Source organism: Zootoca vivipara, chromosome 14 (assembly GCF_965207765.1).
Source record: "Zootoca vivipara chromosome 14, rZooViv2.hap1.1, whole genome shotgun sequence".
NCBI classification, from domain to species: domain Eukaryota; kingdom Metazoa; phylum Chordata; class Lepidosauria; order Squamata; family Lacertidae; genus Zootoca; species Zootoca vivipara.
In genome coordinates this window covers 13,238,536-13,263,936 of record NC_142597.1, presented here as the reverse complement: position 1 = coordinate 13,263,936, position 25,401 = coordinate 13,238,536, and the positions used below count along the sequence as shown (strand labels likewise).

At 44.9% G+C, this 25,401-nt stretch overlaps 1 protein-coding gene across 1 annotated transcript in view; it reads right to left on the bottom strand.

The window, feature by feature from the left end:
* VSIG2 (V-set and immunoglobulin domain containing 2) overlaps window positions 1-22,197 on the bottom strand; it is a 28,068-nt gene extending 5,871 nt beyond the window's left edge. The window contains exons 1-6 of the mRNA XM_035139703.3: window positions 21,388-22,197; window positions 15,530-15,693; window positions 14,170-14,377; window positions 12,718-12,876; window positions 11,370-11,489; window positions 568-721 (exon numbers count right to left, since the gene is read on the bottom strand). Of these exons, the coding sequence (XP_034995594.2) occupies window positions 568-721; window positions 11,370-11,489; window positions 12,718-12,876; window positions 14,170-14,377; window positions 15,530-15,693; window positions 21,388-21,454 (872 nt within the window). The 5' untranslated portion in view covers window positions 21,455-22,197. The remainder of the gene's footprint in view (window positions 1-567; window positions 722-11,369; window positions 11,490-12,717; window positions 12,877-14,169; window positions 14,378-15,529; window positions 15,694-21,387) is intronic.
* Window positions 22,198-25,401: the final 3,204 nt, after the last annotated feature.

Here is a 25,401-nt window from a genome sequence, read left to right as displayed (position 1 = left end):
AATAGCGGAAAAGACTTTTTAATTATTATTTTTTAAAGTTTCAGTATGAAATTAACTAAACCAGAAGCTCTTTACAGCTGTCTGGTCAACATCATTTTTTTAAAAAATTACCACTCAACAGGACCTAGGAATTGGGAAGGGAGACTTCTCCTTCACTGCACCTCCTTCACTGCACCTTCTCCTTCTCCTTCACTGCACCTTTACCTCTGCTCCATCTGATTTGCAGAGCTATCAAACTTACCGGTTGAATTGGACCTCGTGCCATCATAGTGGGAAGAGGGAAGATTGATGGCATTGCATAAATTAGCCTTAGTGTCAACAGGCCTCTGTGTATTTCTGACCTTTAGCCAGCCTTCCCCAACCTGGTGTCCTCCAGAGGTTTTGAACTACAACTCCCATCACCCTTAGCCAGCACTTGCGAATTGTAGTCTACAACATCTGGAGGGCACCAGGTTGGGGAAGGCTGCTTTTAGCTCCTGGCTTCCTTGTTTTTTGCATCTTTTAAGGATCAGTTGGCAAATGATGCTTGCTTAGAACCAAGGTGACCTCAAGGCGAGCCAATCTAACCTGATTTCATTCCCGCTGTATATGGATTGGGTCTTCTTCTTCTTCTCCTTCTGCTTCCTAAAGCGTAAGAACCAGAGGACTATTGCACAGAGCAACAGAAGCGCTAAGAGGACCCCTATGACAGCTCCCGCAATCGCTCCAGCTTCTGCAGTGCCTGTTTTATGGAGAGACACAAAACGCAAGGCTTCATTCCTCAGCAGCGGCACAAATATCTTAACGATTTAGTCTATTTATTAATTGCTTTTCACAAAGCGGTCTCCAAACAACTTGCAGTATTTTACCAGGAGAAAGGACAACAAAATCAGGAAAAAAAATAAAATCGCTGTACTGTACAATGCAAACCAGCAGGACAGACCCAATAAAACAGTGTTATGCCTCTGAATACCAGGGGGAGGGAATCACAGAGTGCTGCCCCAAAGCTTCCCATTGGGGCATCTGTTCGGCCACTGTGAGAACAGGATCCTGGACTAGATGGGCCATTGGCTTATCCAGAGGGCTCGCCTTATGTTCTTAGCAGCAAAAACATGCTCCCAATAGAAAAAAAATCATTATAGTCCAGCCAATGCCTGGGAGAAAAGATAAGATTTTACCTGGTATGAACTCATGGAATGCCTGAATAGGGCTGTCATTTTTTAAAAAAATTCTGTTGTATTATTCTTCCTTGCATCTGGTGGCAGAGAGTTCCACATGCCAAAAGCATTTCCTTTTCTACCTTCCTGCGTTAATTTCACTGGAAACCTATTCTTACACCTCAATCATGTGAAGATCTTCTCCCTGTTTTACACACCCTCCTCTTGTGAAAGTGTTGCAAACTCCTATTTTTGTTGCTGCTCTCTACTTCTATTTCACTTCTATGAGAACCATTTTTTCCTCAGATACTCCCTGACCACGTGGTGCCAATGGAGATGCTCAAGATATACCACTTCACACCATATGGCTCTTCCCAACTGCTCTGCTTTTATAAGCCATTCATTTTCAGAAATGGATTTTGAACATGAAGATGCTCAAGATCCTACTTTCTCTACTTCCTATAGATATTTTTTTCCCTCCTCAAAATCTGAGAGAAACAAAAATAGACTTGTGAGCTGGAAACGTCAAACTGTTAATTTAATTTCAGAATATTTGACTTTTCTTTCTTTCTTTCTTTCTTTCTTTCTTTCCTTCCTTCCTTCCTTCCTTCCTTCCTTCCTTCCTTCCTTCCTTCCTTCCTTCCTTCCTTCCTTCCTTCCTTCCTTCTCCTACCCTGATGTAAGGAGAGACAAGTTCTCAGCTCATTTATTTCCAGTACCCTAAAAATGTGGACCTTTTCTTGACAACTTAAGCATGGGTGAGAAACCCTTGACCCTCCAGGTGTTGTTAGTCTGTTTATTTTGAAATTTTCTTAATCACTTTCCATTCAAAGAAATCTCAAAGACACGTATAAAACTGAAATCTGATGCAACCTATTAATTGTTAAGCTGGGGATTCAATCAACATTGGTGCACTCCCAGACCAATTAATTTGCATCCATCTGTCTTGAGAGACGATGGAGTGTGCCGGGGGTGAAGTGAAACTGCTGTGCTAACAGCACCCAAGTGTGACATCCCCAGGGCACAAGCCTGGGCAGCATGTATGAAGGTCCTGGGCTGCCCAAACAACAAGATCCCCCTCTCAGCCTCACTGATGTGGTCAAAAGAATCTGCTTGGCTGCAGGAGTCACTGAAATCCAACCCTCTTAGGGACTCCACTCTGGATTTGTGTAGGCCAAACTCCATAGCCTTTTGTGGGATGTAACCTCACTAAAGCAGTCAAATACAACATTTCCTGTTTGCCCAGAGTGGACACATGGGGGAATGTTGCTCCAGACAGGAGGCCTTCCTATCACACCTGGTCTGGAGCATCCCCCTGCGTGTGACCAGGTAGATGGGTATGACCCTGGCAGACCCTACAAAAGGGCCAGTCATGTAGCCATCTCTCTCTCTCTCTCTCTCTCTCTCTCTCTCTCTCTCTCTCTCTCTCTCTCTCTCCATTTTGACTTTTGCTGTCTGCTGGCTCTCAGCCAGCAGCACATGCACTCATCCCTCACAAAGGATGAACCCACACTTTTCTCTGTAACTCCAAGCTAAAGCCTGCCTTCAGGACTATACTGTGAACTGAATGTAAGTAAACCTTACCATTACTTTTAAAAGAAGACTGTTGTGTCATTATTGTTCTTAAGAGGGAACTAAAGGGGATTTATCAGGAACAATCCAATCCGGACAAGCCAGACTGGATTGCTTAACTCAAATGGTTCTAACGAATCCATCAACTAGCTTCCAGCAATGTGCAAGGGAATGTGCTCTGCTACTAGCTCACTAGCTTGAGTGAGGCAGGATAATATTTAATCAATATATCCTCTCCTACTATCCTCAACATTCCCACACCTTTTTCTTCTCCCAAAGCTATCCTGCAAGACAGTGGAGGTTTAGGATCAGAGTTTTTCTTCTCCTAGATGGGATACTTTCCCAGGCTAACAAACCCCTCTGCCCCTCACTCCCCTCCGGGGCATGTGCAGAAACCGCCTTGTTGGCCATTGCAGGTCCCGTTTCATCACGGTTTATAGCTTAACAAATAAAATTATTACCTACCTACCCTTCTAACCTGCACATATTTTGGAAATAAAGATCCCAAACAGACCCCAAACAGAGAATATGTTTAAATGCATGCGAAAGACGTAGAGGGGGGGCCCCCAACAAGATGTGACTTAGGGGAGGGTGAAGCTTCTCTCCTGCCTTTTAAAGTTAAAACCAAATGCAGTAGCGATTGTGGGAGAATTGGATCAGGGCTGTAGTGCAGGGAAGGAGGGTGTTAATCCTAGACCATTTTCCCAGTTTAAATTTCCTCCCTCCGTGGATGCTGCTACCTGCTTCATAGGAAACAGCCAGGTAACCTTGAAAGCTTTTTGGAAACTGAAGTGAAGCAGTTTCTTTCAGGATAGGATATGCATTTATTTACTCACATTTCACTTTGTTTTGTATAGCCCATCACTGAGTGCTTCTCTCTCTCTCTCTCTCTCTCTCTCTCTCTCTCTCTCTCTCTCTCTCTCTCTCTCTCTCTCTCAAATACTCGTTTAAACATCCTTAAAATATCAATGACTTCCCTTCTTCTCCTTCCATGGTTCATTTTGCATATCATAAATCCCCGCATATTTTACAGAAACTAAACCATTCAGTATTCCATTATTGCATCCATCAAAAGTTATATTATTATTATTATTATTATTATTATTATTATTATTATTATTAGCCGGCCCATCTGGCAGGGTTTCCCCACCCACTCTGTTGAATTTATATTAATCCTGCCAATGTTTTCAGGTGTACACAATTCCCCCCCCCATATATTCAATAAACGTTTTCCAATCTTCTCTAAATGTATGTTCTTCTTGCTCTCTTATTTTATATGTTAAGTCTGCAAGCTACGCATATTTTGTTAGCTTAAGCTGCCATTCTACTCTAGTTGGGACCTCACTCGTTTTCCATTTCCACTTTATCTTTTGAGGCTCTTCCAAGTCCTAAGAAGTCTCTAGTATCATTTTTAATTATATATTTAGCCATTTCTCGTGCTTCCCCCATGTTTCATTTTCACTTTCTGGGGAAGGGCTGTAGCCCAGGAGTAGAGCATCTGCTTTGCATGCCAAAGGTCTCAGGCTTGATCCTGGCATCTCCAGCTGGGGCTGGGAAAGATCTCTGCCTGAAAGCCTGGAGAGAAGAAGAAGAGGAGTTTGGATTTGATATCCCGCTTTATCACTACCCAAAGGAGTCTCAAAGCGGCTAACATTCTCCTTTCCCTTCCTCCCCCACAACAAACACTCTGTGAGGTGAGTGGGGCTGAGACACTTCAAAGAAGTGTGACTAGCCCAAGGTCACCCAGCAGCTGCACGTGGAAGAGCGGGGATGCGAACCCGGTTCCCCAGACTACACCACACTGGCTCTCCAGTCAGTGCTGCCAGTCAGTGTAGACAATATTGAGCTTGATGGAACACGGGTCTGACTCAGTAGATGGCAGCGTCCTATGTTCCTAAACCAAACCAGTCCCTTGCCTTCAATTAATATCACGTTTGTGTGCCGCCATCCTCTCCGCACCCTCACACCCCTCCACATGTACGCTTGGTGTTTTTATCCTTCAATCGTTCCCAGACGCCGTCCAATTTCTCCTTCTAAGTCGCCGTTCAGCCAAGAAGCGAAGCCAGCGAGTGGGGGGAATCTGCCCACGGAAATGAGAGCTAATTAAATGAAAGGACCTGACCTGAGTAGGAAGCAAGTCAGAAAAACGGGATGTGAGTCGTTGAGGCGGCAATCAAAGCCCAGCACATTCTGGAAAGCTGTCAGAGCATAAATGGGCCAGATATCTTGCTGGTACCAGAAAATTCCAATCAGTGAGTACCAGCAATGCTTAATTTAAAAGAAAAGAACGCTGCTATGTATTTATTTGCATGCCAAAAATACGCTTCCAGTATAACTGGGAGTCACATTCAGTCACCCAGAACTCTTTTCTCCTGTTGCCAGAGTTGTTTGTGGATATCTCAGGCTGCAGCAGAATGAGAGACGAGGGCTTCTGGGAGTGGCTGCCGAGATCATATAACACTGGTCCTGAAATACCTGCATTGGCTCCCAGGTACGTTTCTAAGCACAATTCAAAGTGTTGATGCTGACCTTTAAAGTCCAAACAAAGTGCCTCCAACAACAATTTCACAAATTGCCAAAGGCATGGTGGACAGAGCTTGGTTTCTTGGTGTTCATGACGTCATGGACAATGACCAATAGGTACCTTTCTATGGCACTCACATAGCCACATTTCTGTTGGTAGCAATAGATGTTCATTTTAGAGGAAATACCACAATTTCCCATGTAAAGGATCACCTTTTCCTGTGTACAAGGTGTGTTGTTGTTTAGTCGTTTAGTCGTGTCCGACTCTTCGTGACCCCATGGACCATAGCACGCCAGGCACTCCTGTCTTCCACTGCCTCCCGCAGTTTGGTCAAACTCATGTTCGTAGCTTCGAGAACACTGTCCAACCATCTTGTCCTCTGTCGTCCCCTTCTCCTAGTGCCCTCAATCTTTCCCAACATCAGGGTCTTTTCCAAGGATTCTTCTCTTCTCATGAGGTGGCCAAAGTATTGGAGCCTCAGCTTCACGATCTGTCCTTCCAGGGAGCACTCAGGGCTGATTTCCTTCAGAATGGATAGGTTTGATCTTCTTGCAGTCCATGGGACTCTCAAGAGTCTCCTCCAGCACCATAATTCAAAAGGTGTATGCACAGGGAAAGGTGAGATCCTGTACATAAGCAGCATTAATCCAAGGAGAGGCAGCTGTAATGTGCGAAGCAAATGAACTCCACAGCTGGCACAGGTTTGTTTGTTTTTTTAAAGCACCTTCTCGTGGAGAAAGGTCTTACAATGAATTCCCTAAAGACTTTAATGACAACCTTCAGTACAGCTGCAGCAATTCATATCCCTAGAAATATGATCGAATGCCTATTATGTCCTGGGCATTGATGAGAACTGGCTCTGAGCCCAGAATTCTCTTGTAGAATTAACAGCAACATCGTTGGGGTGTCAAAACAGAGATTCGGTGAAGCAGATTTAGCTCTGCTGAATAGGTGGGAAAGTGTTATTTCAGTAGGAACTGTTGAAAGCTGACAGCGAGAGGTGCAAAAGACAGGCAGGCAGGCAGGCCAGGAGAAAGTTGTTGGAAATACCTGACTTCATTTTAAAGGTGACTCTATCTGTCTCCAGATTGCATGACTACCTTCCAAGGATCCTGTAATGTACTCTAGCTATTATTTTAGCCATCCTGTTACAAATTTGTTCTTTGCATGTCAAGGACCCCACAGCCACCCTCAAATAAAGACACAACTCACACAGAATTTTTGTTTAAGGTTTTTGGCATAAATTTTGGGCACAACTTTTTTGATTGTAGCATGTGAGTGGTTGCTTAGGCATTGGTTCGCAACTATCTGTTCCCGCCTAGAGGTAGGAACAGAACTGACACCCGCAAGCCTGCAAAAGTCAGTAAGGGAAAACATTTTGGGGAGAGCATAGAGCTGGGCGCCAGGCTCTTACTTCTCCCCAAATGCCCAGCTCTTGCATGGCCCAAGCCCCTTGACAGGGGTTTGGAGAAGAGCATGACGAGCCCCTGGATTCCTTTAACAGAATACCCTTGCAGCAGCAGCATTGGAGGGGCCAGCACAGCCAACCATACCCCCTCCATCCACCAAATTAACCTAACTGCAACCTTACAAGTTGTGACGATTTGCTTCGCAGTAGTCGAAAACCAAATGGCACCAGCCAATCAGCCAAATGGCAAAATTCCTACCAGGCCCCTGCCCCAAAAGCAGATGACCTCATGACAGGCATAGCAAAGTCAATGCGAACAGCCCTAAATATAGGGAGGGTGGGCGGGTGATCCAATGCGCGCAGCGAAAAAAGGAAGCTCAACGCTGCGCGCAGGGAACAAATAGCCCCTCAACAGTCACTCATAAAATTGCTACACCAAATTCTCCTCCACAACTGAGGGGTAACCAATCAGATTTGTGGCCATCTATGCTAACCCGCCCAGCGACAGAGGGATGCCTTGGTTGCCCCCACCACAACACATGCTCTCCATGATGGAGAACACACTTTATTTCAATGCACACTTAGGCATGAGATGAGGATTCAGATTCATTAAAGCGTTTGTGAGGCAACTTTGGTCTTTCTCCCTCTGCAGTGCAGGATCTGTAATGCAGAGGTAGAAAAGGTAAAGGTGAAGGACCCCTGGGCCCTGGATGGTTAAGTCCAGTCAAAGTTGACTATGGGGTTGCGGCGCTCATCTTTCTTTCAGGCCGAGGGAGCTGGTGTTTGTCCACAGACAGCTTTCCGGGTCATGTGGCCAGCATGACTAAACCGCTTCTGGCGCAACAGAACACCACAATGGAAACCAGAGCACACAGAAATGCCATTTACCTTTCAACCGCAGCGGTACCTATTTATCTACTCACACTGGCATGCTTTCAAACTGCTAGGTTGGCAGGAGCTGGGGCAGAGCAACGGGAGCTTACCCCGTCACATGGATTCGAACCGCCAACCTACTGATCGGCAAGCCCAAGAGGCTCAGGGGTTTAGACCACAGTGCAGAACACAACTGCAGCATATCTAACAGATGCCCACCCAGGATCTGCTTAAATGCCTCCAGTGAATGAGAGTCCGCTGCTTCCCAAGGCTGCGGGTCTGCTCCACTGTCAAACAGCTCTTGCTGTGAGGACATTTCTCCCAATGTTTATACGAAATCTGCTTCCCTGTCATTTCCAGCCATTAGTTCTCCTACTGCTTACTAGAGCAGAGGTAAGGAATCTCTGGCCCACAAGCCAAACTTGACCTGCCAAGGGTTCAAATATTTGGAAGGCTACAGGTTCCCCACCACCATCTTCTAGTGTCAGGGAGTGAAAAGTCTAGGATTCATTAACACAGATGCAAGGCTGCAATCTCATCATGTGAGATATTATGTACAATTTCTTAATTTAACACACCACTTGGGAAGGCAGGCAAACTAATACCAGTGTACTGGAAGAAGCAAAGATCACCAGTGTTGAAGCAATGATTCTTCAACTTTGTTGGACAGGCCATGTTGCTCAGATGCCTGATTTTCATCTTCCAAAGCAACTACTCTATTCTGAACGCATAATGCTGGTCGTCAACAGAAGAGGTTTAAAGACTCTCAAGGCAAATCTAAAAAAATGTAGTATAAACACCAACAACTGGGAAACACTGGCCTGTGAGTGCTCCAATTGAAGGACAGCCTTTACCAAAGGTGTCATGGACTTTGAAGACGCTTGTACTCAGGACGAAAGGGAGAAATGAGCTAAGAAGAAGGCATGCTTGGCAAACCCTCACCGTGATCAACTCCTGTCCGGAAACCTATGTCCCTACTGTGGATGTGTGGATCCAGAATTGGCCTCCACAGTCATTTACAGACTCACTGTTAAAACCGAAGTCAATCTTACTTGGCTACGAGTGATAGAAGAAGAAGAAGAAGAAGAAGAAGAAGAAGAAGAAGAAGAAGAAGAAGAAGAAGAAGAAGAAGAAGAAGAAGAAGAAGGGGGGAGGAGGAGGAGGAGGAGGAGGAGGAGGAGGAGGAGGAGGAGGAGGAGGAATTTCTTAAGCCGGAGAACATGTTGAAGGAAGACAGATCTCTTTGCAGTCCCAGCCCAAGACATTTTGTTATATTAAAAGAAGCAGCAAATGACTCCTTATCTCCACTTTCTGCCAGCCCCATTTCAGTAAACCCAGACTGCATCGCAGGGCTGTTGGTTGCCATTCACTCTCTCAATTTCAGCTCCTTCTTCCATAATATAAAAGTAACATTGGAGGGATGTTGTCAGCCACTCTCAGCTTTAGACATGCTTCCAACCTGCCAGTGAACTGTCTTGGAGCACTACCATTAAGTCATATTCTCTCAGACTCACCCCACCCCTAGGGATGGGGGACAAATGGGATTTAGTTCACATTTCAAGGTGAATCTGCCTAATTTGTACCTTCAGAAACAATATGGCAGCCAAACTTGGCCATCCTTCAAAATTCTCACTTCTTCAAATTTTGCAGTGCAGTGATACAGCTATGTAATGCATGCAAAAATCCATTTACTGGGATAAGGTGTGCATAAGAATTATCTATTACTGAAAAACAACATACAAAAATGAATTCTATCAGGGGAAGTTGCTTTGCGAAAACTTGTACGTTAGGCAAAATTGCAGAGAAAAATTACACACAAAATTAGGAGAATTTTCTGGTGCGTTTTCATCAGGACTTAGAAAAAAGTGGTGTGGAAATGTGAAGAACTATATGAAACAACGGCAGCGAGAATGCTACTAGCCCAGAGATGGAAGGAAGGAGAAGTACCAACAAAAGAATAATACCAGATGAAACCGATGGAGTATGCGGAGATGGCGAAAGTGGCAGGGAAGATCCGAAACCAGGAAGATCAAGGATTTTCTAAAGACTGGAGTAAATTTGTAATTTATTTAAAGGACCACTGTAAACAGTTAAAATTTTGGCAGGGATGTAAGGACATTTGTAATGTGGAATTATTTGTTGTAATTATTGTTATATAATAGATGGATAATGGTAAAAGGTGCAGAAATATGAATCTTGAATATGGAACCCATGGAGGGAGGGAAGGAGGTCCGAAGGTTCAAAAGCACCCCTGTATTTTATTGTTTGAAATGGTTATGTTTTATATGTATAAAATTATCAAAAACTCAATAATTTTTTTTTAAAAAAAGGAAATGTGAAGAACTGAACTTCAAAACCGAAAATGAAAACCAGGGAAAGTTAAACTGATAGATTTGCTCATCCCTACCCCCAGCGGGTGGCGCTGTGGTCTAAACCACAGAGCCTAGGGCTTGCCGATCGGAAAGTTGGCGGTCCGAATCCCTGCAATGGGGTGAGCTCCCGTTGCTCGGTCCCTGCTCCTGCCAACCTAGCAGTTCAAAAGCACATCAAAGTGCAAGTAGATAAATAGGTACTGCTCCGGCAGGAAGGTAAACGGCATTTCCGTGCGCTGCTCTGGTTCGCCGTAAGCGGCTTAGTCATGCTAGCCACATGACCCGGAAGCTGTACGCCGGCTCCCTCGGCCTGTAGAGCAAGATGAGCACCGCAACTCCAGAGTCGTCCGCGACTGGACCTAATGGTCAGAGGTACCTTTATCTTTATCTTTACCCCAAGCACACCTGCAATGTGGGAACATTTATGCTGGAGTATACTGTTTCTCTTTCTCTCTCAACCACATCCTACAGAGACAAGACCCATCTTGTAATTTGGCTCAAGCCCAGATTCTGACTATACTGGGACACAGTTGGGAAGGGGGGAAAAAATCGCATGTCAATAAATAAATAAATGCAGGTACATGTTGGTCACTAGATGGCACTGCAAGCTCAAGGAGATTTGCCTGAAATAGAGGGATAAATTTTTGCAAGTGGGGTCTATATTGTCAAAGAGCATGAGCGGATTTATCTTTCTCAAAGGTAGCAGGCACCCCTCATTTCTCTCCTAGGCTGTGCTGGTGTTGCATCAGGGATAGCAATAGCTCAATGATGGGGCCTCTGCTTTCCATGCAAAAGATTCCTGGTTCAATTCCCGGCATCCCTGGATTAGGATTAGGACAGCTGCTGCCAGTCAGTGTAGACAATACTAAGCTAGATGGAACAATGTTCTGACTCAGTATGAAGCAGCTCCCTATGATCCCAAATATTCCAAATAAGAAGGGTATGGCTATCAGAAGTTATTTGCCATTATATGGCTGTGTGCCACCTCCAACACGGGCTGGCCCTGTTAATAGGCAAAGTGAGGCAACAGCCTCAGGCATCAGATGCTAGGGGCAGAAGCAGTAGCATCCTGGACAGCTGCGAGGATGCTACTTGCCCAGAGATAGAAGGAAGATGAGGTTCCAACCAGAGAAGAATGCATGATCAAGACAATGGACTATGCCAAAATGGCAAAACTGACCAGGGAAATCAGAAACCAAGACAAGAAATTTAACAAAGAAGGGTGGGGGGTACAGATTACCTTGAAGAACACTGTAAACATTTAGAAACGTTAGCAGGATTCACATAACACTTGTAATAACTTTATGGTTAAAATGGTATGAATTTCTTTTGGATAAATATTATAAGATGCAGTAGAAAAAAGATTTACAATGGAAAGCAAGGGGAAGCAGAGGGAGGTCCAAGGAATGAGGGAATCTTATACATGTATAAAATTGATTATCTTTGAACGTAAACGACATTCCTAAAATAAGGCATGTCCTCACCTGTCACATGAATGGTGAGCTGGCATTTCTGCTGTCCAAACTCGTTGGAGGCAAGACATTGATACGTCCCAGAGAATGCGAGTGAGATGTTTCTCAGCCACAGACTCCCTGTTTTGTCATCTGTGGGGAGGGAAGAAGGAAAGAGTGATGTTTAGGGTCAATTTGCCCAATCTCAAAAGAACGGCACAGCTTGCCTATTAATTGCTGGACCCTGCAAGCAGATGAAAACATTAGCAGGATTTTAATCTCACTTGTAATGTAACAAATACTATGGACAACATGGTTAGATTTGAAATATAGATTCTGAAATAATATGCAAAACGTTGACAATAGGACCCATGGAGGGGATTGGGGGGGGGGTGTGGATCTTGAGATTCAGAGAAATCTCTCTATATGGATAAGTACTTGGTTTTGTTATAAACTTGTACAGTGGTACCTTGGTTCTCAAACTTAATCCGTTCTGGAAGTCCGTTCCAAAACCAAAGCGTTCCAAAACCAAAGCACGCTTTCCCATAGAAAATAATGCAAAATGGATTAATGGATCTTCCAATCCGGGCTGTTGTCCAAGCCTGTCATTTAAAGTTTAATGACACAGTAACTCCCAAGTTGTTAAATTGTAACTGTTCACGGTAATTTCCCAGTGTTAAATTGTTAAGCATACTGTTTGCAATATTGCAATGTAAATGAACTGTATTCCACAGATATAAGTCATTTGGCAATCAATCAGCTTTCCCGGAGACCACACAAACCTCCTCTCTGGGCCCTAGAAGGGGGGCTGCTAGACATCCACTTAGCCTTCTCTCTCACTCATAATGAAGTGATTGGGTAAAGGGTAAAGGGGCCCCTGACCATCAGGTTCAGTCGTGTCCGACTCTGGGGTTGCGGCGCTCATCTCGCTCTATAGGCCGAGGGAGCCGGCGTTTGTCTGCAGACAGCTTCCGGGTCATGTGGCCAGCATGACAAAGCTGCTTCTGGCAAACCAGAGCAGTGCACGGAAACACCGTTTACCTTCCCGCCGGAGCGGTCCCTATTTATCTACTTACACTTTGATGTGCTTTCGAACTGCTAGGTGGGCAGGAGCTGGGACCGAGCAATGGGAGCTCACCCCGTTGCAGGGATTCAAACCACCGACCTTCTGATCAGCAAGCCCTAGTCTCAGTGGTTTAACCCACAGCGCCACCTGGGTCCCCAAATCAACCAAATCAACCCCCAAATCAACCCTGAATTACCGGCATGGCTTAGGCCCAATCGTGTGGGAGTCAGACATTTCTTACCACCGGAAACAGGAAGCTCCTTTTCCAAAGTTTTCCTTTGGATACATATCTGAAGAGAGCAGTTATTCACTTACCTTGCACCATATTGTACAGTGGTAGTGGGGTCTTGGTATCCAGCCGTGTCCAGGAATAAGTTGGCGAAGGAACACCTTCGGAAGAATTGCAGGTCAGGCGGGCGTCCGAACCCACGGAAGCAGAAGTGGTCCCTTGGCACACTGGAGTGGATGGAGGCACTGTTGGGAAGGGGGGGAGATAATTCAGTGCCAGAACACATAGAATCATAGAATTGTAGAGTTTGCTTTTAGATTTATTTATTTGGTTTTTCAAATTAAAATTTTACAGAGATATACCAGACATAAGTCATAAAGTCATAAAGAGGAAGCAGTCCCGACTAAAGAAGATTGGCAAACCAAGTTAATGGACTATGCTGAAAAGGCGAAACTAACTGGAAAGCTCAGAAATCAAGATGACAAGAAATTTAAAAAAGAATGGGAAATGTTTATTTTGTATTTGCAAACGTATTGTAAACAGGTTAATTAATACATTGGCAGGATTTTAAGAACACTTGTAATTTTAGAAATAGGACAGGAAATTTGAGGTGAAATAATAATAATTTGGAGTAGAAATGATATGCAGTTGAAGGAACCAGGGATGGGGGAGGGAGGGAAGACAAGGGATTCAGAAAATCCCATTTTATGGATTTGACATTGTTTTTGTGTATATTTTTCTCTGTTTATGGTTGTTATCGTATTTGTTATTGTGTGTCTTTTACTTTGGTTATTTTTGTTGAAAATTTAATAAAAATATTATATAAAAAAGGAAGTGGTTCAAAATGGACAAAGCCCCCTTGAAGGCATGCTCCTAGGCCCCCATCTGCACTATGCATTTAAAGCAGTATCATACCACTTTAAACAGTAAAGAAGAGCGTGTGATGTATCACTGTAATAAATGTTAAACTGAACAATCATGTGTTCTTGGCTATTTGTGTGCAGGGAGAGAGGGACTGGGGGCTTTCAGGTGTACCCCTTTCCATGGAAACCCAACACACTCTGAGGGATGTTTCCAGGGTTTGGGGTGGGAAGAGAGAATGTGCTTTAAATGTACGGTATGTTGTCTATGCAGCCATAGAGTCAAAGATCTGAAAGGGGGCTTGCCATCTCTCTGGTACAATTCCCTGCTAACTTCACGAAGTCCAAGGACGAGAGCATCCCCAACAGATGTTTGTCCAGATTCTGCTTGAAGATGTCCTCTGGAGATGAAGATCCGCCATCCTTCTAGGTAACTGGTTCCCTTGGCGAACTGCTCTTAAACTGAACACATTTCTACTTATACATAACAAAGTTCTCCCTGCCTGCAACTTAAACCCATGCAACTGAGCGGGTTAACATGAACCCAACTTAAACCCATTCCCTACCCTGCCCTCTGGGGAAACAGAGACAAAACGTTTGGCCTGCTTTCAGCCTGTCATTGAATGGCTGCAGGACTGCGTCCCTCCTATTCAATGATAAAAGGGAAATGGGACTTACTTAAAACTGTGAGCTGGATGAGCCCAACACTGGTTCCATAGAAGTCCGGGGGATTGTTCACCTCGCAGATATAGGTGCCAGCATCGGATGCGTGCAAGTCAGTCAGTTGGATGGAAGCATCACCCAACGTGGGAGGATCTTGAAGGAGGCTTAGCCGTTCACTCTGGGAGCCTGGTTTGTACAGCTTGTTATTTGTGAAGTAGAGAATCTGTAGAGGGAAGGGAGGCTTCACTGGATACAGGCACCTCTTCAGAGTTAGTTACCTGGGTGTATCCCTAACCCGTTGATAAACCCATGAGGTTACTTGAAGGAAAGACACTTTTAACATGGGCTGTTGAACCTGTGGCCCTCCAGCTGTGGTTCTCCACCTGGATCTTTGGTTGTGTTGCCACCCAACAACATATGGGCAGCATCAGGTTCCCCATCCCTGACATACAAGCTATAACTGAATCATGCACTGGAAGGTAAAATAAAGCTGCAATCCAAACCATGCTTATTTGAAAGTTAACACCATCAAGATCAATGGGACTAACTTCAAGTAGGTGCATAGGCAGCTATGGATTATGGCCCAGGCTACATCTGTGCCACAAAATTTTTATACCAGTTCAACAGCTGTGGCACCCTAAAGAATGTTGGGAACTGTCATTTGTTAAGGGTTCTGAAATTTGCTAGGAGACCCCTGTTCCCCTCCCAGAGCTACAATCCCCAGAGTTCCCTGTGAAGAGGAATTTAGTGACCCAGAAACTACAACTAATCCAGAATGCGGCAGCTAGACTGGTGACTGGGAGTGGCCGCCGAGACCATATAACACCAGTCCTAAAAGACCTACATTGGCTTCCAGTATGTTTCCGAGCACAATTCAAAGTGTTGGGGCTGACATTGAAAGCCCTTAAACGGCCTCGGCCCAGTATACCTGAAGGAGCGTCTCTACCCCAATCGCTTCTGTGCATGTCCAGATGCGATTTTCAGCTTCCAGACAGGCGCAGGAGCGATTTCTGGCGCTGCGGACATTTTGGACATGGGCAGCACGGGTGCCGGAAATCGCTTCTGTGCATGTCCAGGTGCAATTTTTGGCTTCCGGACATGCGCAGAAGCGATTTCCAGAACCCGGGATATGGGCAGCGCAGGTGCTGGAAAACGCTTCTGCACATGTCTGGTGCATGTCCGGCCCACAGACGATTGTCCGTGGGAATGATCCAGCCCATGGCTGGAAAACATTGCTGACGCCTGGTTTAAGCAGAATGTACTCTCTCTCCCCCCCCCATTTTTTTTTAACTCCAAGGTTAGGTTGGTTGAGATCAACACATTCTCCTTACGCAACCTTCGTTATGGGTCACACCATGGCCCCCAACCCCTTCACCTGCTTCCCGTGGTCGGGAGGAGTTGAGCCAGGGGCAAACCTCCATTCAAGCACAAAGTTTTTGTCAACAGACGTTTTGTAATGGCATGGCAGCTCCACACTCGAACCTCTCTGCTGCATGACTGGATCTTGTGGTACAGTCACCTCCACACACACCCCACAGCCTGCAGGGGAAAGGAAAGAAGAAGCTCACCAGTTTGATCATTTCATCTCTTGGATTACTACAGGAATGAGGAAGTTGTCCCCCACCCCCAGATGTTGTTGGGATTCCAACCTCCATCAATTTCAGGCAGCATAGTCACAGGTTAGGAATGACTGGGTGTTTTAGTCCAGAATGAATGAATGAATGACATCTTTATAGTTAAAAGCTATAAGCCGTCACACTTGGTCACAATGCATAGAATACAAATAATTGATTTAAAACTGAACAACAACAGCAAAACAGACATACAAAAATGCCAAAAATCACACCTGCATAAGTTAAGCACTCCACATCTCACACTCCCCCCCTTTATGATACTTGCCTTGGTGCCTAGCTCTCAACTTACATGCAGCCAAGGCAAATTTTGCAACCTGTGCAGTAATAAATACTAGCTATTCCCCTAATCGCTTCCAGTGGTTTGACACCCGCGGGCGCTGCCTGGCTTTAAAAAATAAATTAAAAAATACTAGATATATAGGTAGGTAGCCATATTGTTCTGCCGTAGTCGAAACAAAATACAGTAATAATAATAAATCCTTCCAGTAGCACCTTAGAGACCAACTAAGTTTGTCATTGGTATGAGCTTTCGTGTGCATGCACACTTCTTCAGATACACTGAAGCAGAGATGAGAATCCAATGTGTCTATTCAGACCAGGTCTCTCCATGGTTTTAAGTTTGGTAAGTTTGGATTCTTATCTCATTATACATGATAAAGCTATTTTGAGCCATCTCATCCCTTGCTTTTTCCTGTAAGACCAATTGCAGTCGTTAACAGTCGTCAACAGGTTTACCACACCTATCAGCCAATCACCCATTCCCACCGCCCTTCTGAGTAATACTCCTCCCCACCCCCTCACTATATACAAAGGTCTGGTGACTTCTGTTTCAGTGTATCTGAAGAAGTGTGCATGCACACGAAAGCGGGTGGGACGCAGGTGGCGCTGTGGGTTAAACCACAGAGCCTAGGGCTTGCGGTTCAGAAGGTCGGCAGTTCGAATCCCTGCCACGGGGTGAGCTTCCGTTGCTCGGTCCCAGCTCCTGCCAACCTAGCAGTTTGAAAGCATGTCAAAGTGCAAGTAGAGAAATAGGTACCGCTCGAAGCGGGAAGGTAAACAGTGTTTCCGTGTGGTGCTCTAGTTCGCCAGAAGTGGCTTTGTCATGCTGGCCACATGACCTGGAAGCTGTACGCCTGCTCCCTCAGCCAATAACGCGAGATGAGCGCCGTAACCCCAGAGTCGGTCACGACTGGGCCTAATGGTCAGGGGTCCTTTACCTTTATCTTTAAGGTGCTACTGGAAGGAATTTGTTTGTTTGTTTAGTAATAAAAATAGAGATTTGCTCAAGGGGAGGTTGGTTGGAAAGAGAGCAAAGGATGTAATCGAGGAATTATTGTCTAGGGCCCGAGGATGTATATAAAGGGCATCATAACAAATAGTGTTGGATGTCCTCCATGTCTCCTGACTCACCGATGCAGAATCTTTGGTACACATGGGTGTTAGTTTTAGTCCAGCAACACTTGTAGGGTGTTTTATATTGTGTTTTATTCTGTGAACTGTCCTGAGATCTTTTGATGAAGGGCAGTAAATAATAATAATAATAATAATAATAATAATAATAATAATAATAATAATAATCCTAGGGGGCACAGGTTCCGCATCCCTGGATTGTTAGCATCTTCCTATCTCTGGGTTGTTGTTGTTTTGGTACTTCCTGTATCATGAAACTGCTAAACACACCTTTAGGTTGCTTGTTCCACTCACCCTATCCCTGCAGCAGAGGGATGAAAAAACCTCTGGCTCCCCAGATGTGCTGAATGACAACTCCCATCAGCCTCAGCAAATAAAGCCAATGGCCAGCAGAGAAGGGCAACATCCAGAGGCCAAAGGTTCTTCACATCTGCAAAATCCAGAGGTTTGCACACACACACGCAAGCACAAGACATCGTCCCAGCTGAGGGACACGTTCCAGCCAGGCAAATATCGCTTGAAGAAGGAGCAGGACCAGTGAGTGATCTGGTCTGGGGAGATGATATTTCCAAGCAACTATCCCAGTGACCAGATAGAGATGTCTGCAGAGCTATGGTTCCCCACCTCTGATGTACCTAGTAAACTAACCATAAACGGCTTTAGATGGTTTACTTTCAGAATTGACATGCCTGTGGTTCCTGCAGATTAGCTGTGACGCAAAGATACTCAGCCACATTTACAATCGCCCTGCCCATTCTCAGAGACTTAAAACCCTAGTGATAGGAAGCAAGTCCTGCTTTCAGGACATAATGGTCTCTTTTTTATGTGAAATATTTTTGTTGGTTTTTACAAATACAAATTCATAGCAAAATTATTTAAATAACCTATCTCTGAGATTCTCTGAATCTCCAGACTTCCCCCCATCCCCTACATGGGTCCTTATACCAATGTTTACAGCTACATATCAGTCCATTTTCCATAGTTTTTTCTACTCACGAATTATCTATAATTTTCGTTACTTTACAAGTGAATCTTAATAGTCCAGCTAAAGTTTTAATGGTCTCCTAAATAAATTATTTAAAAAAATTCCCATTCTTTTTTAAACTTCTTGTCTTCTTGATTCCTGAGCCTCCCGGTTAGTTCAGGGCATAATGGTCTCTGATAAGTGTGATTACGACTGCAGCATGCTAGGACTAGGCAGAAGGTAGATTGTGGGCAGATCTCTGGGTGAATTGAAGACTTCTGACTTCGAGTTGCTTAACGATGGTGACAACTAAAAGACTCCCCGCCCTCCCACACGTATGCTGCTCAAATGAAGAAAATTGGGGTGGGGGAGTTGTAATCAAAAGTGGAGGCAGGTCTACTCAGAAGTAAGTTTCAGTGAGTTCAATGGAATTTGCACCCAGGCGTGTGGGTATAGGTCTACAGCAGGCATCCCCAAACTTCAGCCCTCCAGATGTTTTGGACTACAATTCCCATCTTCCCCGACCACTGGTCCTGTTAGCTAGGGATCATGGGAGTTGTAGGCCAAAACATCTGGAGGGCCGCAGTTTGGGGATGCCTGGTCTACAGCTTTCCTCTCCAGAGAGTTAGGAATGGGGTGGAAGCAGGTTCCCTGGTTTGGTTTTTGTTAGGTTGGTGTTGGTTAATTGTTCCCAGGTGTCAAAAAAGGTAATTTATGTATGCTACTACTGTGGCCCGTGTTTTGTTATCCCCCAAATGGAAAACAGGCGAGGTCCCAACTAAAGAAGAATGGTAACTTAAGCAGACTTAACATATAGAATAAGAGAACAAGAAGAACATATGTTTAGAGAAGATTGGAAAATGTTTATTGTAAATACGATTTGATGGATGCAATAATGGAATACTGAATTTGTTTAGTTTTTGTAAAATATGCAGGGATTTATGATATGCAAAATGAACCATGAAAAGAGAAGAAGGAAGTCCCTGATATTTTAAGGAGGTTAAAATGAGTATTTTAAATGGTAAAACAGAACATTGAATAAAAATTATATTTTAAAAAATGTTTAGTTGGGGTTGGCGTTTCTTTTAATTTGGGTATAACTATAAACTGTTCGTTGTTGTTGTTGTTGTTGTTGTTGTTGTTGTTGTAAGCTAACCCAGCCAGGTGGACGGGATATAATAAAAGTTATTATTATTATTATTATTATTATTATTATTATTATTATTATTATCAAGCCTCTGAAGTTTAACAGACTGTCTCACAGATCAAGATGAAAGCCAGCCACCAATGTGCCAGGGATACATTCCCACACAGTTACAGAGAGGATTAGAGAGCCTATCATCTTATCCTCAGAAAAAAACTGCAGATTGAAGGACACACAGGGCCTTTTATTTGACGGGGATCTTATGCTCCTTCCCTAATTTGTTTTGATTTGCAAATAGTTCACATGGAAACTATCAGTAGATCAAACACTGCTTAGCAAATGCACTGTCAAACATGTGCAATTCCAGTTGCCATTTATGCACTTCATTCTGTAAAATGACTCCAGTTTACAAATACTGTGGTACCTCTGGTTGCGAACGAGATCCGTTCTGGAGGCCCGTTCACAATGTGAAAAGGCCGCAACCTGAAGCGCCGTATCTGCGCAGGTGCGCGGTGCGATTTGGCACTCGTGTGCATGCGCGAAGTACCTTTCCGGTACTTCCGGGTCCGCAGGATGCAACCTGAGCAAACGTAACATGAGGCATTACTGTATTTAAAATGATATTTCACACCTGCCCATAGCAGAAGGAAGGCGTGCTCTGGCCTTGACCACTGGCCTAGGCACCAAGGGCCTCTGTATGCTGCCTGCACCCCTTGATGCCCCAAAAGACTAGCACAGCAAGGGGAAGACTACCTGACCCCCCATCAAACAGCCATGGAAGGTTCAGCTGCCCCAACACATGCTTTCCTCTTCCCTCCCCCTTCCTTCTTCCTTGTATATCACATCTATGAGCCTGTGGGCAATGGCTACCTTATGGTATTAGCTTGTTGGGGAGGCAGTCTGGATGATGCCCTGAGTCCCTTCCAGTTCTTGGGATCCTGTATCTTTGGGGGTATGAGAGCAAGCTTGCCAAACCAGTTCCTTTGTCTAGGTAATGGCTTTGGCCGACTGGTTAAGCATTAATATAAGCAAAAATGTTGCTCTGTGTATAACAAATGCTTGGTTCTCTCTGCCCCCCACCAACCAGCTACTAAGCAGGAGAACAATAACCTACATTTGGGAGAAATAGCCAGGAAGCCAGAGACACTGATTTATGCTTGCTATGTGCTGGAGCCAAAGCTGTGACAAATGGTGAAGCAAGATATTTTGGGGTATTAATCCTGTGAGCGCCTCTAACCTTATGCTCAGGCTGGATATATATGTAAATAAAACTGTATATCCTAAAGACGTGATGCAGGTGGCGCTGTGGGTTAAACCACAGAGCCTAGGGCTCACTGATCACAAGGTCGGCGGTTCGGATCCCCGCGACGGGGTGAGCTCCCATTGCTCGCAGGGCCGGCCCTACGTGCAGGCTGGGTGGTGCAGGGCACCATGGCGCCAGCCCGCCAGGAGTGCGCTGCGAGCTGCGCCCACCCGCCCACCGCGCTGGGAAACGGGGCGGGAGGGCGCCAGAGAGATCGCGCTGTGCCTGCTTGCCCGCCCGCCGCGCAGCGCGCTGCGCCCACCCACCCGCTGCACTGGGAAACAGGGCGGCAGGGCACCGGAGAGATCCGGCGCACCACTGCGCCAGGGGCGCTTAAGACGGTCCTGGTTGCTCGGTCCCAGCTCCTGCCAACCTAGCAGCTTGAAAGCATGTCAAAGTCCAAGTAGATAAATAGGTACCACTACAGCGGGAAGGTAAACGGCGTTTCCGGGTGCTGTACTGGTTCGCCAGAAGTGGCTTAGTCATGCTGGCCACATGACCTGGAAGCTGTATGCTGGCTCCCTTGGCCAATAATGCGAGATGAGCGTGCAACCCCAGAGTCGGTCACGACTGGACCTAATGGTCAGGGGTCCCTTTACCTATCCTAAAGACACCACAGACTCTGCTGATCTTCAGTCCTAGAAAACTGAACACTGAGAAAGCTCTGGAATCTCTCATGAGGTGGCATGTAGCAACACATACAGGGCTTAGGAAGTATTCAGTGTCTTGTGAGTGCCAAATATTCAGAATCATGTATTTGCAAATCTTAGGTACTCACCAAAGAGTGAGATGAGAATCAGCCCGCAAGAGATGGAGGAAGTCAGGAAAATCACCGTGAGAGCCATTCCTCTGCTGGGAGGCTGTCACTTTTGGTGCAAAAACTGAAACTCTACTGAGACTAAGCAGGATTGTTCTTTATCTCGTACGTGAGCTAAAGCAAACAGCCGAGTTGAAAATTCTGAACCACCCTCAAGCACAAGAACCTCCCTTGATGCGAAAGGGTGTAGATGTTTCTCCTTTGTGCTTGCTGCAGCTTAGGGGCAGTTCATACAAAGGATGGAGGAACAATTCAATTCAGTAGGTTCTACCTACTCAGTGCTTTTATTTTCTAGAAAAATAGGTGCCGGTACTCACCATGAAGTTACTACAGTAAGTGCCACACTTTATAACAACAACAAAAAGAGGTACTGGTACTGTGTACATTTAAGTACCCCCCTGAAAAATTGCTTTGCCAAAACACTGTATATTAGGAGACATTTGCTGGTGAATTTCCACGATGGCGTTTATTTTAATATATATATAAAAATACTAACTGATGTGGAAAAGTGGAGAAATGAACTTGAGATTGGAAATGGACAGATGTATCCACCTCCAGTTCACAAAATAAGAAATACACAGTGGTATTTGTTGTGTATTGAGTCAAAGGATTTTTATATCTGTATTGCTATTGTCTGTATTTGCATTAGGGTAAAGTAACTGCCTTTTGGTTCCAGAAGGTACAGCTACTATTGGTTCATTTAAGCTGCTGTATTTGGATCCTCTGTCTTATTGGTTTCCTCTAAAAGGCAGCACTGTAATTGCCTGATATTGTTCCCTCCCAAATGTATCCCTTTCTAGCTAGTCCCCCATCCCTATAAATGTAGTTTTCCTCTCCTCAGAGCTTAGTCTTGTTTGCTTTAATAAAGAAGTGTTACTAGAGAACTGTCTCCAGCATATTATGTCAAGAGAGCTGAAATCACGAACCCCACGTCACAACAGTATTGCTATTGCAAACAATAATTTCCTTTATTAGTTGCCTATTACAAAAGGTTTCTAGGAGCAAAGTAAAATGATTTTGTTTTCCAAGCCTTTTCCAATTCCAAGTATTTTGCTGGCACAACTACACACATCTTCACTATTTAATTTGCATTCTCTCTGTGTGTGTTTAGGTTAATTGTTATTAGATTTTTTTCTAATGCCAATCTTTTGATTATTTCATTTTCAAAGAACAGGTTGTCATGCAGACATGGGAAAGCAAGATGCAAAATGTTTAAAATGTATTGACAAGACAAGGGAAATGCAGACATCACTCAAAAACTCTCAAGAGTTTACCCAGTACACCCAACATTACATAAATCTGACCCCACATTTTGACTGGAGACTGTTGGAATCCAGATGATTTTAAACACACACACACACACACACACACACACACCTGTGATTGGGCAGGTGTGTGCACTCAGTTTAGTCCTTATGGGAATCTTCCAGAGTCCAAGTAGCTACATCCTTTGTGATGGATAAGAGGTAACCTAGGAAGAGAAATATCATGGGCTCTCTCTTGTACCTCTCACCCAAACCAACAGTGAAAAATTGGTATATGACTTCTCTTTAAGGAAAAAAGTTAGAGATGTACAAGAGACAGAAAGAGATTGCTGAACTCTGGAAAGACAAGACTCACCACTTTTTAAAAATATATATATATATAATTTTTATTAAGGATTTTACACAGGTAGTACAATGTCTCATATTCTCATATTCTTTCCCATGCATCATTTTTACACATTAAACTTGACTGTTAAGACATTAGGAAGAAAGGGGGGGAGAGGTAGGTGGGTGGGGTGGGGTGCCAATGTTTCTATTTTCCTTGGTATGTGTAGGGGTTCAGTGTCAGCGTTGGTCGTGCAGGTTCTCTGTGGTTCGCTTGTGCTCCTTTGTTGGTGAGAGAGGTCGGGGGTTGGCATAGGATGCACTTGTTCATTTGTGTTTGGCTGTGGTGGTCTTTGGTTTCTTGTGTGAGTGGAGTGGGTGGGTGTTTTGTTTGGGTTAGCCATATTGGGTTGTTTAGGAGAGCCTGTATTTGGTTTTGTGCTAGCCAGGGTATTTGGGTGTCTTCTAGTTTGTCCTGTATTTCTTGTGTTGTCAGGGGTTTGTTGTTTTTATAGAAGTCTGATAAGCAATATAGGCCTTTGGGTTGCCAGGTTTTTATTTGGAGGTTTTGGGCTGCGTGGTGGAATAGTGGGGGGTAGGCCAGGGGAATTAAGACTCACCACTTTCACGTTCTACAGGGCAAATTGGTTCTCCTAGTTGACAGCTGAAGTTATATGTGCAGGGATCAGATTGGCATGTGCTTGTGACGTCATGAGACATGGAGCTTTGCAACAATTTAAAACTTTACTCCGATCCGACCCTCAAACCTCCTCCCCAATAAGGCAGCAAATGAAATCCTGATTGCTTAAACATTTCAGCTGGTGGCACCAGCTGCCCCCTTCATGGCCACTATCCTGCAGCTTGGTTTGACTATCTGAATGCACACTGCCTTTGAAGAACAGTCAGAAAGCAGTTACAGGATGCTGTGGGCCAAGGGCAGATGTTTTCTTGAGGATGTTCTTCTATTATCATTTTAGTTCCATTGGCTCTTGGCCTGGTTCCAGGTCTAATTCAAAGCGCACTTCGAATGCCTTAAATAAAGGATGGGGAAAACTTGTGGTCCTCTAGATCTTGTTGGACAACAACTCCCACCAGCCCCAACCGACAGGAACGAGGGGAGCTGTGGCCTAGCAAGAGCTGGAGCACCATAAATTCCTGATCCCTGTCCTAAATCATTTGGGAACCACCTTCTCCGACATGATCCCACCTGTCCACTGTGTTTGGATCTGCTCTGCATCCTATCACCACCAGAAGCATCATTGCTGAAAACATGGATCAGGACTTCTTTGGTTGCAGCACCCAGACTGTGAAACTTCCTCCCCTGGAAGGTCCTTCTGGCCTTTTCCTTGTCAGCCTTGTGGCATCTAGATGTCAGCGCTGGACCATGGCTGGGAGCTAGACATGAGTCAGGAGGTATGGGACAAGCTAGTAGTCATGAAGCCGGAGCAAGACAGCTGTCAGGACTAAAGGACAGCAAGGATACAGGAATGCACCAGAGCTCAGGAAGAAGTTGTTGCTTGAATGAGGAAGTCATCTTCTGCTCCACAGATCCAATGGCCAGTCTGAATGAGTGGATTCAGTCTCCAACCTGAAGGCACTTCACCAAGGAGGCTGCCACCAGCAACTCAGTGCTGCTTCCCCTGTGCAGTTTGGCGGCATGCAGATGTTCCTTTGTGTGCAAAGTGTGGCGTGGGGCTGTTTAAAAGCCCTTTTGTAAACACCCTTGTGCTGCTCTTTAAACCTTGCACAAGCTGCCTGCCTCCTCGCTGACCACCCCACTTTTCGACCACACTGGACCAATCTGGCTGGGCAAACCAGATCCAGGGTTGTCTCTCAAACCAGTGTAGCTGGCAATCTAGATCCAGTGTGCATCCCTAATATTTTCCTCCTGTTTAATCTGGAGTTACACTTCCCAGAAAAAATCCATTGTTGGGGGAACCCCAAAAAGCCTATTGCCAGCACCTGATTGCAATGTTTGAATGACCTGCTTACAATATTAAGTCCCCACCCTTGCAGTGAAGTTATTAAACTGAATCATCCATTTGCATGCTCCTGAACTTAACTAGATGGCTGTTCGACTCCTACGCATAAATGCAGGCTTCAGAGTAGATGCAGTGGTACATCTGGGGTTTTTTTAATTGGAAGCAACAGAAAGTTCCGTTTATTGACTCTGCAAAGGAAATACAGATCAGACTGGGAGATTAATTATTAACAGAGCTGTCAAAAGAATCGGGCAGCACCTTCCCAGCACAAACACTATTCTCCAGATAAGCTGAGAACAGGGCTGAGGACAACTTCCCCCGAATGGTTCTCCTAGCACCGTGATCCCTAACATGGGGCCCACCCCCACAGGGGGGCAATTTAATTTTTAAGGGGGGGCAATTTG